The 15,540-nt window shown below is 55.9% G+C and overlaps 1 protein-coding gene across 36 annotated transcripts in view; it reads right to left on the minus strand.

The window, feature by feature from the left end:
* The window catches only part of ZNF618 (zinc finger protein 618), a 179,072-nt gene that overhangs the window by 45,162 nt on the left and 118,370 nt on the right, over positions 1 to 15,540 (minus strand). For 23 of the 36 annotated variants that reach the window (XM_072727620.1, XM_072727617.1, XM_072727618.1 and 20 more), the window contains 2 exons: positions 13,413 to 13,672; positions 438 to 515 (listed from right to left, as the gene is read on the minus strand). In XM_072727620.1, coding sequence (XP_072583721.1) covers positions 438 to 515; positions 13,413 to 13,672 — 338 coding nt within the window. Of the gene's footprint in view, positions 1 to 160; positions 348 to 437; positions 516 to 3,865; positions 3,962 to 13,412; positions 13,673 to 14,174; positions 15,078 to 15,540 lie in introns of those variants that run through there. The other 13 variants (XM_072727623.1, XM_072727621.1, XM_072727626.1 and 10 more) reach the window with 8 other exon arrangements.

Raw genomic sequence — 15,540 nt, forward strand, 5'->3', positions numbered from 1 at the left:
CACAGCCTTTCCCCGAGGGCCCCTGCTGCCAGCCCCGACCCATCGCCCTTCCTCCCGGGCACCATCTGTCCCTTAGCCTCCCCATCTTCAGAAGAGAGACAGCGCCCCGCTCCCACTCCCGGGGCTGCCACGAGGTGCACACGAGATGACAGGTGAGCACCTTCCCTGCAGGGGCCGCTCACACCAGGTGGCTCTGATGTACCCTGGGAGGAAGCAGGCCCGTGTGGGGGGCAGAAGCCTGGTGCACGTCCTCCTGCCAGCCCCTGTGTGCTCTCCCAAGTTAAGCAGGCCTCTTCTCTCTGCCTGGGTCTCCATCCTACTGCAGAAAGGGGGAGAGGACCGGAGCTCTGGGGGGTGGGGGGGCCCTGGGGTCATCCACAAGCCGGCAGAGAATGGGGCACTACGGCCCTCAGCTCTGCCCCAGGGATGCCACTCACCTCGGTGTGCCCGTACGTGGGTCTGGAAACAGTTGTAATACTTGTACTTCTTGCCACAGATTCCACACTCATAGGATCCTGGAACACAGGAAAGGAGGGGACAGGTCAGGCGGTACCCAGCACGTGCCAACGGTGAGGTCCCAGGACCCGCAGTGATGCCCCCAAGTGTCCGGAACTCCATGACAAGGGCCCAGGGGTCATCCAGGGGGCGGTCTCGTCCCCAGCAAGGAGAGAGGCAGCGAGGACCAGCAGACACAGCCCTGAGCTGGGAGTCAGGAGTGCGGGGATCTAGGTCCAAGTTTTGGCCCCAACTCTCTAAAGTGACCTCAGGCGAGTCACTTCCCATCTCTGGGCCTGAATTTCCGAAACTGCAAGACGGAGAAGGCGACTCTTTCTTACACTTATTCCTTGAGAGGAAAAAGGAACGTAAAAGTGCTCTTCCAAAATAAGGAATAAACTGCATCCATGAGGAAATCAACATGCATTCCAGTAACTTCTACATCTCCTCCTTGCCAGGACAGGACAGAGGTAAGGAGGGCTCTCGCCTCAGATGGATCTGATCCCTGTCCCTGTTCTGCTGCTTACCAGCATCACGCCCTATGTGACTCCCTTAGACACATTAAGCCTCAGTCTGCTCATCTGTCAAATGGGGCAATAAGCACCTGCCTCACAGGCATGGCCCTATATCCCCCCTAGGAAGTGCCCAGCTCTATCAGAGATGAGCCCTACAAGGAAAGCACCCCCCCCCCCCCCGTCTGCTGAGAAGCTTTCCTGTTCTCTCAGCCATGCAGACAGCACCAGGGTGTAACCGCCCAGCTCCTCCAGTCCTCTGCAGACCCTTCTCCCAGGAGCTGGGACTGAAATCATGGAGTTCCCACTAGACATCTCAGACAGGTCAGGGTGGAGCCCACCCATGCACAGCACACACGGAAGGAAGGCTCACGGCAGGAAGTCAGGCACAGGCCATCAGACCCGGCCTGGCAGGGGTCCCAGGCAGAGGCCAGCTCATCCCTCACATGGGCCCACTACCCAAGGCTGCATCCTTCCCAACAGAATGGCCTGGAAGCTCACGCCAATACAGAGGCCATGGCCCCATGCCTGGAATGGCTGCGGCTAGGGCCTAGGAATCGGCCTTTTCCAAAAGGATCCTCAGGGGATTCCGATGCCCAGCAACCAGGTAGGGGAACTATTGGTTTGAGAGCAAGAGCAAGACAGACCTGGGAGGGGATCTCTGCTCTACCATTTACCGGCTGGGCCTCAGTTTCCTTATGGGAAAGATCTGGATAATGCAACAGCATCAATGGAAAGGCTGAACGAAAATGAGCAGGGCTCCTGCCACCCACCCAGGTGCTCAGTGAGTGTGGGCATCACCAGCTATTCCCGCCTTCAACCTCGCCTGGGGGTAGGGGGGCAGAGGCCTGTTTCCTGGGTGCAAGCTCCAGGCTTCTGATGAAGTCTGAGGAGCACTGACCTTGGAATCTATGAGCTTAGCCCTACCACTGCCCCCGCTGACCTCAGGCACCTCCCCTTGCTGGTCCGAGCCTCGGCAGCCTCACCCGTAGCACAGGATGACGATTCCTACGCCTCATGGGACCGAGGGCAGGGTTAACAAGGCACATCATCTGAGCTGGCCGCCACACAGGTGGCCTTGCCACAACCTGACCGCTGTGGGTCATAAAGCAGACACTGTCATCCCAACACCAGCGTGGAGCCCAGCAGGCTGCTGGCCAGGAGTTTTATGTGTGCTGCCCTCGCCTCACAGAGGAAAATATAAACACGGGGAGGGCAAAGCTCAGACTGTGCATTTCTTTTGCCTTTAGCCCCGTGGTTGGCACACAACGGGGGCTTGATAAATTCACGGTGTCCCGCTGCCCTACTCATCTGTCACCCAGGCACAGTGACCCCGACCCCTTTCCTGTGCCTCTTCCCACTCTTCAATGGTTTCTGCCAATTCGCCTTCAACCAATGGAGAATTTATGGAGCATCTCCACGGTGCCTGGCACCGAAGCCCAACCAAGGGCAAGTCGATGAGCGATCGCCGCCCTCCGTCTGACAGGAAGTAGACAGGCCACTAGGCAAGGGGACGGGCAGGGTGACAGGGTCACGACAGTGAAGTACAGAACCTGGCGGGCACTGTGCAGGCCCCTGACACGGCCACAGCAAGGGGCGGAAGTCGGGGGGAGAAGAGGCAGGAGAGGCAAGAGAAAGGGGTAGACGGAGGGGAGGGCGCCCCAGGAAGGTGGACTCTCTCCCCAGAAGCCTGAGGCCACAGCCTGTGACAAGCAGCACTGGTTCAGCTCTGACCCACTTCCAGATGGAAGCCTCGGGGCCCCAGCCTGGCCCCTCTCTGCCACAGACCTGGGCCTCTGTTTCTCCAACCGCCATCAATGAGCTAAGGGCCTTCTCAAGGTGCATAACTGCAGGCTGCATGGGTCCCCCGCTTGCCCGCCCCGTGATCCTGTTTATAAGCAGGTCAGGTCCCCACCGGCTCTGCGGGATCTGCTCTCAACCCACAGAGCGAGCAGATGATCCCTGAAGCCTTGCTCACGGATCTCAACCCACACAGAGAGTCACAGGGGGGCATGATGGTCAGCCTTGTGCCCTCTGCTGGCTCCCCAAGGCAGAGTGGGGGCCCTGGCTCAGGGTATGGAGTCTCGGGATGGAGTCCAAGGTCCTGCCTGCCTCCTCACGGCCACTCACCCTAAGACCTCAGGCTTCAGGTGCTCTGTGTGCAGAGGAGATGGACACACAGGTAGCTGGGGGCAGGGGCATGGGGAGAGCACGCTAGGGTGGCAGCCCGGGGGTGCGGTGGTGCCAGCACATCTGGCTCCAAACCCTGGCTCACCGTCTAAGCAGTCAAGGGCCCGGGACAAGTCATGGAAACATTCGTGCCTCAGGCTGCCTCTCTAAACATAGGAAATGGCACCCACTTCAGGGGTGGGCGTGGGTGGGGGACAGTCGTGAGCAATAACACTGTGGCTACTGAGCACAGCACCTCGTACAAAGCAGGCAATTGGTACAGCATAGCTGCTGGCACTACCAGCATTTTCCGGAGTTCTTTAGAAGCCAACTTTTAAGTCAAGCTCTTCCACCACGCTTGGCCACAGAACTCCTTTACACCCTCGGCTTGTTTCAGGGTTGCAGCCCGCAGCAGGTGCTGCCCGAACGGTCGCGACGTTCCGGACTTCTCAATCCCCACACGCTCTAACATCCCTCCAATGGCCAAGTCTTCCAGGCCCCTGGCAGGCTCAGACCAGCTGCCCTGTGACGGTGGCGGGGTGGACAAGGGCGCCCCCCCCCCCCATGGGCCCGCAGACACTAGCAGGCTAGGCTCATCGCCGGGGCCGCAGGTCAGGGCTGCGTCCAGCCGAGCCCCCACCCTCCTGCTGGCCCCGGTCAGGTCCTCCTGCCCCTCGGCCCTCACGTACCAGATGCATATCTCAACGCTTGGTCAAAAATCCAGGTCCCTGAATAGCGGCTTCGCACAGATCCACCGTGGGGGCTGCCTTTGGGTGCTTTTCCATCTGAATTACGTAAGAAATCAGAAAGAGCCCTTAAAAGCTGGGGGTATCTGGGAGGCTGGGGAAGGGGCCAGGTGAGGGAGGGTGCTCCATGCCTCAGGCTGGCCGGTCACCTGAGCTTCCGGAGCCCTGGCCTCTCATCTGCACACACAAGGGTGACCAAGATCATGCGGGTCTACTTTTTCATTAAAGAACTTGTCTTGGGATGCATAGGTGGCTCAGCGGTTGAGCATCCACCTTTGGCTCAGGGTATGATCCTGGAGTCCCAGGATTGCGTCCCACGTCGGGCTTCCTGTATGGAACCTGCTTCTCTCTCTGCCTGTGTCTCTCATGAGTAAATAAATAAAATCTTAAAAAAAAAAAAAAAAAAAAGAACTTGTCTTGGCCAGGGGGCATCCACACATCCCCTAAGAGGCTGGGACAGGGCAAAAAGCAGCAGCCACGGGCCTAAATCCCACCTGAGCTTTTTGTTTTCTCTGTAATTCTAACTTGTAACACAAATACCACATAAAATCATCCATAGTAAGGCTATAACATTTCTCCCCAAAGGGCCCTGCAGCAAAATGACCATATAGGGAGGACATGCCTGTCTATGCTGTGGCCCTGTGTCCCCCCCACCCCCACCCCAGCCCCAGCCACTGCATAGCCCAGTGCAGTGCAGGGGGCGCTAGTGAGCCTTCCTGGGGATTCTCAGCTCAGACAGTCCAGTTCCCACTGCTGACGGGGTAGGGCTCCCCCATTACCCATGTCCTTTGTCGCCATTGCTGCCTACTAAGTGCCAGGTGCTGTGATGCCCTTCATCTGAGCCTCTCGTGTGTCTGCACAAGGCTGTCCCCCGAGCCCTCCACACAGGTGAGGTGTGCAGCCACTTGGCCAGCTCAGCTCACCCTCATACGCTCAGCAGACACAGGCGATTATCATGCCCACTTTTCAGATGAGGGAAGTAAGGGCCGCAGTCACCCGGAGCCTGTGTGTGTGGCCACCACCCCTCTGGGAAAGTACCAAGGAAAGATGGTGCTCATTAACATTTACCATTCGCTGGGGGCACCCAGGTCTTGCTCCTGTCCTCCCTCCTCTCAGAAGTCCTCGTGTGCTTGGGACAGCTCAATACGCACTGATGAGCGGGAATGTTCTAGGGGTCAGACGGTCCGGGGTTGGGGCTCCTCAGCTAGTGGCTGGCCACCCTTCAGAGCCATCCTACTGCCACCACACCAAGTCACCCCTTCAGTCACAGGACTCCCCTAGCGCTGCAGGGCAGCAGAGGTCCCTCCCCCATGTCCAGTCCTACCACAGGACTCCCAGAGTCCCCTGCCCCTCTCACGGTTGCCAGGGGCAGCTGACAGAGCATGCCAGCACACGGGAGCCAAGCTCTTCTTCTCCTTAACCCCGTCACTAGTGACAGAAGAATCCACAGGCATGGAGTAACAGAACCTGTCTAGCATTTTCTGGAAAGCACCTGGCAGACAGCCTGGCTTAGCTCCCTCCCGGAGAGCTCGGGACAGACCAGGTGAGGCCAGCTGGGACCAGGGGGCTCTAGTTCCTGAGGCCATGGAGGGAAGCAGCAGTAGGGAAGGCCCAGGCAGAAGAGGCAGCCCCTGAGGACAAGGAATGAGGGCAGCAAGCCTCAGCTCTCCCACCTGCACCCAGCTAGCTCCAGACAAGCTCAGACACCCTTCTAGATACACAAAATGCACCGAGACAGAAATCCAGAGCAGGTAAACGAGAGGAAAAACACAAGCAGGTGGGGGTGCCGAGGAGCACCGAGCCCCCTTGGTCCCGGGACCCAGCAGGAGCTAGGCCCAAAGCCTGCCGGTGGGGGTGGGGGTGGGGGGGAAGCTGGGGAGGTAAACCACAGGCAGTGGGTTTCCTGAAGCTCTTGGGGCTTGGACTGAAACCAAATGTCCTTGGGACCAGGGTCTTCCGAGTAGAGTCCAAATCGCCTAGGGATGTATGAGCACAGGCAGTTTTAAGAGAATCAATACCCCAATCATCAACTTTCAAATGTACTCTTCCCTAAAATCAATGTGCTGGACACGTGCCATGGGCGGGGAGGCCCCACTCAGCTGGCTCTCCTCCCCTCTTCTCTCATCACCCCCACGCTCATGGGCTACAAGCAACACGATTCCTTCACTTTCCCATCCCACCATGGTGCCCCCCAGGGGGCTGCCCATCTCATGGCTCCAAGCAAAGAGGTGACCCCAAGTACCTAGAAAGTGGGAAAAATCGAACGCCGGGGAACAAGGCCAAGGCCCTCTGTGAACCGGGTGATTTCCAAATCTTTGCTCTCAACAAAACTGAAGCAGCATCTAACAGAGCTGTCAGCAGAGAGATCATTAAAAATGTCTGAGGACAGACCCCATGCAATTTTCAGCACGCAACTTGGAAAGAGTTCTGAAAATTAAGTGAAGCTCACAACTCTATCCATCCCTGGTTCCTTACTGCGTGATTAGGCTTTCTAAGTACTTACATGTACGGAAACAAAAAAACAGGAGTTAAATTAATCCCGAATCTTGTCTCATTCAACAAGGAAAAATATTAATTCACAGAAACAGGAGCCATTTGAGAAAGAAACAAAGCCCCAACCATTTCATTAAGAGGTGCATTTTCAATAATTTTTTAGTTTTACGTTTATCATTTACCTAAATTTGCTTTTGACAAACTGTATACTAATAATAACTCGATCCAGCCCAGGGGGCAGGGGGAAAATGTTTTTAAAAAGTTGAGTTTTAGGAGCCTGACAAATTTTTTAGAAATTTCGATTTCAATTTACGTACATCTTGTTGTGGGAGAGGAGTGTAAAACAGTGATCAATAAAAGACTCTCAGGCATAAAAAATATATTACATTAGGATAAAATCCTGCGAAGGAAGTGGACTGGAAATAAGAGTTCAAGGAGAGAAAGGAAAGATGTAAAATTTCTGACTGTTAAAGATGAGCCTGTTCACATGTTTTTAAAATGGATGATGGCAGATATTAAACAGCAGCGGCTCTGGATTCTCTCTGATATATTTAAAACAGTGGTTTCACGGTTGTATTTCCAAAATGACACTTTTCTTTTTACACAATACTCCAGAAATTATATCCTTTGTAATTATTTAAACTTCGGATAAAAGTGTGAGATTGTGAGATGTCAACTCAAAAACACGAAAGAATAGACAATTTCTCAAAATTCTTTTAGGAAGTAACGAACAAGAAACCTTGAAAGCCAAGCCACTGGCCTTTCTGGGTCCTGTGGTACCAGATGTTAACTGCACACATGTCCCCCTCCTGGGGCTTCAGCTGATGCTGCTGGTAGCTGTTTTGCATTTTCTGAATTACCACGTCAAAACTTTCATACCTGTTACCTCGCTCTGCCCCAACAAAGCCTCCTGGAAAGACAGGCGGATGGTCCTACAGCCACCGATCGATGAAGACAGGATGGCTCAGAGAGGTGAGGGGTCCCCCCAAGACCACAGTGCGACAGATCCTGCGTCTCTTGGATTTACAGCCCAGGGGCCCCTCCGCATGGGGGCCCTCCAACCAGGACCCCTTCCCACCCTGAAGCACCGGATGAAGGGCCAGCAGCAGATAAGACACGCCAGGGAGGGTGGCCAGGAGCTCTTCTTCCCCAGCGGCTGCGGCAAAGGGCTGACTGTTGGTTCTGGCAGGCTCAGGTGCAAAGCCCTGCCAACCGCCCACTGGAACAGGAAACTATCAGCTGGCACAATGGAGCGGACCCGGCACCTCGTTGCCTGGGTCTGTCACAGAGCAAACCCCCACGTGGCCGGGTCTGAATGATTGCCTGCTCTTCGACTGCTGCTTCCAGAGCTGTGCCCAAGCCACTGCCTCCTCTCCGGGCAGTCCTGCAGGCGTGCAAATGCCTCTACCCCTTGGCGCTCAAAGCTCGCTGCTCGGAAACATCCCGTGGAGTCCACCATCCGATCCTTGACTCTGCCTCCTGCACCCTGTCCAGTGATTTCCAGAACAGAACTCACTCCCTCACAGGCTTCCATCTGGTTCCCAACAGTTCCCATAGTCACAAAGGCCCTACTGAGCTGAGGTCACCGGTGACGCCCCTGTACAGTTTGGGGCTACTGAGAATGCATCCACTGCTTCCCCTCCCGCTCAAATGCCTGGAGCTGTGAGCACTTACATCCCATCATCTCCCCTGTGCCCCTACCCCTGGCCCCCGCCCCTGGTCTCTTGGTCCCCAGGACAAAGAGTCCTTAGCTCTTCTATGGGGCTCCTCCCCACACCCAGAATTAGAGAGGTTTTTTTTTTTAATTTTTATTTATTTATGATAGTCACAGAGAGAGAGAGAGAGAGGCAGAGACACAGGCAGAGGGAGAAGCAGGCTCCATGCACCGGGAGCCCGACGTGGGATTCGATCCCGGGTCTCCAGGATCACGCCCTGAGCCAAAGGCAGGCGCTAAACCGCTGCACCACCCAGGGATCCCAGAATTAGAGAGTTAATTCCAGAATCAACTCTCTGGAAATAACCTGGTTGGCCCACACCCCATATCTAGGGACGAGCCTGGCTAGGTTGCTTGCTCCCTCTGTGGGCTCCTGACCACCCGGTCTCCAGGCACCTGCAGCTCTCCCTGGGCTCCCCTCCTGGGCAGTGTAGGCTCCCTGGGGTTAAGGCCCGACGGTCTCCCCATACAGAGAAGAGCACCCACTGCTGCTTAGGACCTTCTGACCACCACGGTGGGACCTAAGCATCCTTCTCTCTCAGAACCGGGAAACACTCCACAGACTGAACGTCCTGCCTGTTGTAAAGCCAGTTTGCCTTGCCTTCACCATCCAGGACGAGAATGGCAGGCAGGTTCCCACTTCCTAGGATTCAACTCTGGCTGACTGGCACTGACATCTGTGTCCTGCACTGAGCAGGACCCGGAGGTGCACCGTAGCGCCCACTGTGGTGGGTCAGCGATGCCTGCCGTGAGTGTGGATGTGGCTGGGCTGCAGCAAAGGTAGCGCCCTGTGTCCAGCACTCCTCATGGCCTTCTGGAAACCTCAAGTGTGGCTCTACCACTCCTCAGGGCTGCTGTGCTGGCTTCCACACGTGGCCGGTTGGGTGAATACAGGCATCTGTGACCTCACTTCCTTTCACCTCTGGTTTTATCCAACAGAGTCACCAGGTTCGGTATTATCGCTGCTCTTCTTGCTGAAAACCCCTGAGTTTCCCCCACGCTGGCTCCAGTGGCAGTGACGTTCTAAGAGAGAGCACAGGCACTTCTGGGCAGTCGGGAAATAGCTGCCACCACTGCAAGCCTGGCAGCCAGCCTCCTGGGCAGGGAGGCCCCTCCTCCCTCTCCCAGCCTGAGAGGCTGCCAAATGCCACCCGCGTGTCCAAGCCCTGGCTCCTCCACGGGAAGTGGCTTGGAGGAGGTTCATGCCACTCGGAACACTGTCTGATGGCTGTTCTGGGGCCAGTGAGGACCTGGGGGTGGGCGCAAGGGGCTGGAGCTCGGGGGAAGGCCCAACAGGAGGTCCCCGCACAGCGCAGCACTGAGTGACCTTCGGGAACACTGCTCTAATTCAGCAACAGAGGCCAGCTCTGAGCCCTGCGCATGGCTGGGTGAGCGGGGCACTTCAGAGGGCCCTAGGCCCCACAGAACCTCACGCTCATCTGCCAAGTACCTGGGGAACATGTTAGCTAACTCCGTGACACCTGGCCACCATGGCATGGGTGCCTTTAAAGCAATGGCTCTAACCAGCATCCCACCCCTGGCCAGATCCCCTGGGCCTTCTCTCCTCGTTTTCCTTCCAGGTGGGAGGGGGTTGCTGCGAGGTGGACGGACTTGCTACATGGCTCAGAGCAACTCTTCCCCTTTCTGTGGGCCTGTCTGTCCCTCTATAATAATGAGGGGACGAGGGTGTCAAACTCATAGCACGTACAGCCGCACACTGCCCGTTTCCACATCCGTGGCAGACATCAATAATCAATCATGCTTCATCATGCCACCCCCTTAGAATCTTTAACATGGAACCCCTAATCAACAGCAGCAATGACTTGGACTTGGCCCACAAGATAAAAGTCACTTGCCATCTCTGAGATCAGATGGATTCGAAAGACTCAATTCTTACATCGATTTTTTTTTTTTTTAAATGCCTTTCATTCCTGGTACTGAGGCCAAGCCAGATTTCTCTGAGCCTGATCCTTGGCAGAAACTACACCCTCAAGGAGGAAGGTCAGCCCTGATGGATGCAAGATGAGCCCCGATAACCAGCAGGGGATGTCCAGGCCCTGCTCTGGTATGGGCTGCAAAATGGCAGCTCCACTCCCCACTTGCCACTGTGGCTTTCCTCCTTTTTCCTGAAGAGTCTGCCAAAAGCAGGTCACTTAGGAATGTCACAACATACTCCAAGTCCCTGGATTCTAGGGAGGCAGCACTAGGAGGGGCTCCAGGAACGGGAGGGATAGGATAGGTTGCCCCTTTCAGAGGAGACAACAGAGGCCCACTAAGAACCCATGTGTTCGGACCCCTCAATCCATCGCCAACTTCTTCCCCGGCCCATTTTTTCTCTACATCACTCTGGCTTATTCCTTAGGCTTTAGAAAAAGGCAGAGACTGTTACTACTTTTCCCCCTTGAAGAGGTACTCGAAAGAGGTACTCTTCCCCCTTGAAGAGCAATGCTAATACTACTGACAATAGCTAATCGTTCACCAAGCACAATGCTGAGTGCTTTCTATATATCATCCTACTGAATCTTCGCATAACCCCATGAATTGGCAACTGTGAGGACTGAGGCACAGAGAGGTCAAGCAGCCGGCCTGAAGTTCAACAGCTATTACATCAGAGAGCCTGGACCCACTCCCAGACTGAAGACCGAGCTCACTGTCCTGGCACAATGCTGTTCTGGTCCACTGCACACCCATGAGGTGGGCAGGACGGGGAGCCCCACTGAAGAGAACAGGACACTAGGGCACCGCAAAGCAAAGCCAAGGACCCTGCTGCTGAGCAGAGCTGAGCTGGAGCCCAGCGTCCGTGGCTGGCATGAGGCCCTGCGGCCTCTCACTGTGCCGGCAGCTGGCCCAGGGAGGGCTCCCTCCCAACATTTCCCAAGCACGGCTGCTCTAGGCCTTCCCTGCCGAATCCTGACTGCTGGCTCCATCCCAAGATTCAGATTCAACTGCCCTTCACCGGGCCTCTCCTGGTGAAGAGGCAGAAATAGCTATTCGCTCCAATGAGTCTTAAAACACACATCCCGAAGTGAGCAAGGGCACGTCCTCTCTTGGGTCAGCTAACACATACCCAGTGGCTACCACTGTCCTTGGCCCCAGGGAGCGAATACTGATGGCGGAAGGCCTGAAAAAGCCCTTCTTCCACTTGGCCCTGGGAGAAGGCACTCGTACTCCTCACCAAGTACTGAGGGCTCATCCTAGTGCTGTCATGCGGGAGGATGGCATTTCAGGCCACCTGAGGTTGGGTGGGGCCATGTGACGAATGTGGCCAATCACAGGGAGGGGGACTTAACTCTTCCCCCTTCTGGGCTGCAGTGGGTAATAGTGTGAGTCCCTCTAGATCTTTTTCTCTCTCTCCCTCCCTCCATCCCATGGTCAGCAGCATTGCCCATAATGGCTGCTTTTAGCATCAGTCCAGAGCAGAGCCCCCAGATGACCCACAATGGACGTGCAATATGACTAAGAAATAAACCTTTGTGGGTTTGAGCTACCGAGATCTCATCACTTTCAGGATCTTCTGTTACTGGGGCATAACACAACCCCATCCTGACAGTTATGGCACCAATGTCAACACCACTCCCTAGAAGCCCGTATCTTGCTAGACACTGTGGGGTGAGAGCAGGGAGCCCAGAGACATGATCAGACAAGACCTGGAGCACCAATCACCATAGGCTCCTATTCTCATGGCAGAGGCAGGCATGGGCAAGATTGCTGTCATCTAAAATAGATAATGGGAAGTACCCAAGTGAGGGGCAAGGTAGAAACAGAACACGGTGACCAGAAGAGATTAAAGAAGGAGACGGGAGGAGATGGCACTGGATCTGGCCTGGAAAGATGGGCTGGATCTTGGCATGTGGAGATGGACAAAGGCATACCAGGGAGACAGAAGAATAGGGGCCAAGGGCAAGAAATGCTGGGGAAAGGCAGGGTGTGCAGGAATGAAAGGTCCAAAAAAATCATAAATAAGAAATAGGGCTCAGGTTATGGAGGATCTTGATACTATGGCCTTGACCCTAGTCACGGGGGGAATCCCAAGTTTATACGCAGGGAGTGACACGGGCAATGATTTGTTTTTGCCAAGGCTCCTGGCAGCCGGTGAGGACAGGGAGACGCAAAGGTATGGCTGTTGGTGGGAGGCCCGGGCTGACGGTGCCACACGAACAGCAGAGGGACGGCCAGGAAAGGGAGCACGAAGCTGCTCCCAGAAGCTGGGAAGAAAAGGCAACAGGACTTGAGCATAAACCTGGGGACACGGACACAGGGGAACCTCCACACGAGGCCTTGCATGCCCACATGGGATGAGAGCCCGGGAGTCTAGAGGAAGTGAGCCAGAGCTGGACCAGGAGGGACTGGGCAGAGGGAATAGAGGTGACAGACAGTGTCACCTGAGAACACACTTAGCACAAAAATGTGGAGGACCACGCGGATGGGAACAGACCAGGCAAGGCCTCGATGCCGGGGTGGGGCTCGCAGACTTTATTTTACAGGCCAGGGGTTACAAACCCGTGGCCACGGAACAACTCTGACCCACATATGTGTTTGGTTTGGCCGATTTCAAAAGCCGAATTAGTCGCCAACATTTAAAGCCAAGAGAATTCACATCACATCTCTCACTTCTGGTGCGTGGCACACCCAAAGATCCGGCCACACTGAGCTCCCACCCAGGCACTGCGGCAACAGGAGACTGAGCCCCTCCGTGTGTGCGCTGGGGCCCGTGAGCATCTGAGTCCATGAACTTGGCAGGCCTCCGAGGGGAATCCCTTGGCTCACGCTGGAAAGTGAGGGGAAGAGAGGATTTCTCCGGGGCTCATTCCCACGGAGCTCCTCTGAGCCTGACCCAGCCCACAAGGGGCTGGGGAAGGTGCTGGTCTGTCATCAATCTGACCCCAACCAGGCACCTGCTCCGAGCAGGACCTACACTGGGAGCTGCCTTCAGGAACCCAAGGTAAAGCCAAGGAGGAAAAAATGCAGATGGGCAATGAGTGTAGTAGCTGCACTAGACCCCCCTGGGGGGCATGGCAGTCCCATGGCATGAGGGATGCACCCCACCTACAGAAAGTTCTAGTCATCTGACCTGAACAAAGTCTTAAACACAGACAGGACTTTGGCAGGTCAGGTGGAAAGGAGGTCCAGAGAGGACTGTACAAGCAAAGGCAAGTCTAAGGAGCCTAGGCCCCGTCCTCAGGGCAGAGGGGAGCCATGGAAACTCTCTCAGCCACGGAGAGCACGCCTTCGCCCCACACCCCGCCCTGGTCCCAGCCCCGACCCTCTCGGATGGGCACTCACCAAGGGTCTGCTGGTTGCGGACACCACCAATCACCACGCAGATCTCGGCGGGCACGTCGCCTGTCCCGTCCTTGCTGACGGCCTTCGTCTCCTCCTTGGCCTCCCCCTGCCAGATCACCTCCTGGATGTAGTCGTCGGGTAGCTCCGTCTTCACCTTCACCTCCGTCATCGTTCCCTGCTCGGCACTCAGCGAGGCCTCGGCGGGCGCGGGCTCTGGCCCCTCCACCTTGGTGCTCTTCTGGCTGCGCTTCAAGCGCTCCCTGGGGGAAGAAGAGAGTTTGCTCAGGGTGGACCCCATGCCAGCCCCCAGACATCTGGAAGCCCACTGGCCCAGGGGGGCGCAACATGTTTAGCTGCAGACCCACTTCCCCGGGCATCTCAGCCCGAAGCACACGGCCCCCACGGCTGCCCCTCAGGGCCTGCCCGGGAACCCAGGGTGCTCCGAGGAACACGGTTTGAAAAATTCCTGGGCTGGGGTGGCCCCAGTTCCACCCATTTCACAGCCAGGGAAGCTGGGATCTAAAGAGGTCTAAATGTGCCCAGTAATTAACTCTTACAACTACAAGGGCAGGGATCCCTGGGTGGCGCAGCGGTTTGGCGCCTGCCTTTGGCCCAGGGCACGATCCTGGAGACCCGGGATCGAATCCCACGTCAGGCTCCCAGTGCATGGAGCCTGCTTCTCCCTCTGCCTGTGTCTCTGCCTCTCTCTCTCTCTGTGTGACTATCATAAATAAATAAAAATTTAAAAAAAAAAAAAAAAACAACTACAAGGGCAGCTCCGGGTGGTTGAAATCAATTCATCTCAAGGTGATGAGCTTGCTGAGGTGCTGAGGAGCTGAGGTGCTGAGCAGCTCGGTAAGATGCAGATTCGCTTCAGCAGGTCTCGGGTTTAGCCTGAGATTCTGGTTTTCCCACAAGCACGCAGCCAAGGCCGGCACTGCTAGTCTTCAATCCGCACCTCGAGCAGCAAGGGTTTAAGTGGCTTGATGTGTACAAAGTGCCTCGTGCTGTTCTCGTCCCTCCTTGGCAGAAGGGCAGGAGATTTCATCCAAGTTCCTCCCTGTTCCACCTGACGGATGGGCGATGACAAGCCAAAAGCCTCACGCAGACCAACACTCGGGCCTCCAGGTAGGTCTTCGAATATCAGAAAACATCCTTAAGGTAACGAGCTCGACACCAGGGTGGGCAGGGCACAGGTTCTGGAGCCAGGGCAGGGCTGGGGCTCACTCAGCGCCACACGCAAGACTGGTGGCAGGCAAAGGCATGAAGCCAGGTCCTTGCCATCTCTCAAACAGATGGTTCAATGTGACCCTTAGGGTCATAAGGGCCCCCTCGTCCTTCTGGCTGGGGGATCATCAGCATCATTCCCATCTCTGAGGTACAGAAACCAAGGTGTGCAAGAATGGGAGATCACATCATGTCCAGCTCGGGGAAGCCACCCTGTCATGTCCAGCCCTCTCCACAGCATCAGGGAAGCATCTGGACTGTACTGAAAGGTGCAGACTCGAGGCACACTCAGGCAAGATCCACCAGCATACCACCTGGAGCTTCGTGGAGGTGCTGAGCCGGGGGGCAGGGACCCAGGTTCTGACCCTGGATCTGCAGTGGGCTTGCTGTGTGACTCTGGACAAGACCTTACTCTTCTCGGGGTTTCAGCAGCTCCATCTGTCACCAAGGGCATGAGTTTTATCATAGTCACTGTCCCTCCCAGCTGTGAACTTGCTCTGAGGTTGGGGAATTGAGGAAAGAGAGGGGGAGGGTCCCAGCTAATGAGGAGGAAGCAATGAGAAGGCACTGGGGAGGTATTATGGCCAGAACTGGGTCCCCCTACCTTCCCACAGTTTGTACGGGGAGGTCTTAAACCCCACCGACTATAGCTGGAGACAGGGTCTCTAAGAGATAATTAAGGATAAATGAACTCATAAAGGTAGAACCCTAATCTGACAGGGCTGTGGTCTTAGAAGAACAGGAAGAGAGAGCTCTCTCTCTGCCCGTCTCCCTGCCACGTGAGGGCACGCAGAGGAGGTGGCTGTCTGCAAGCCGAGAAGAGGGTTCTCACCAGTAACCAAGTCTGGTCTCAGACTTCCACCCTCCACGACTGTGTGACAATACATCCCTGTTGTCCAAG

Source organism: Vulpes vulpes, chromosome 12, assembly GCF_048418805.1.
Source record: "Vulpes vulpes isolate BD-2025 chromosome 12, VulVul3, whole genome shotgun sequence".
In the NCBI taxonomy this organism is placed as follows: domain Eukaryota; kingdom Metazoa; phylum Chordata; class Mammalia; order Carnivora; family Canidae; genus Vulpes; species Vulpes vulpes.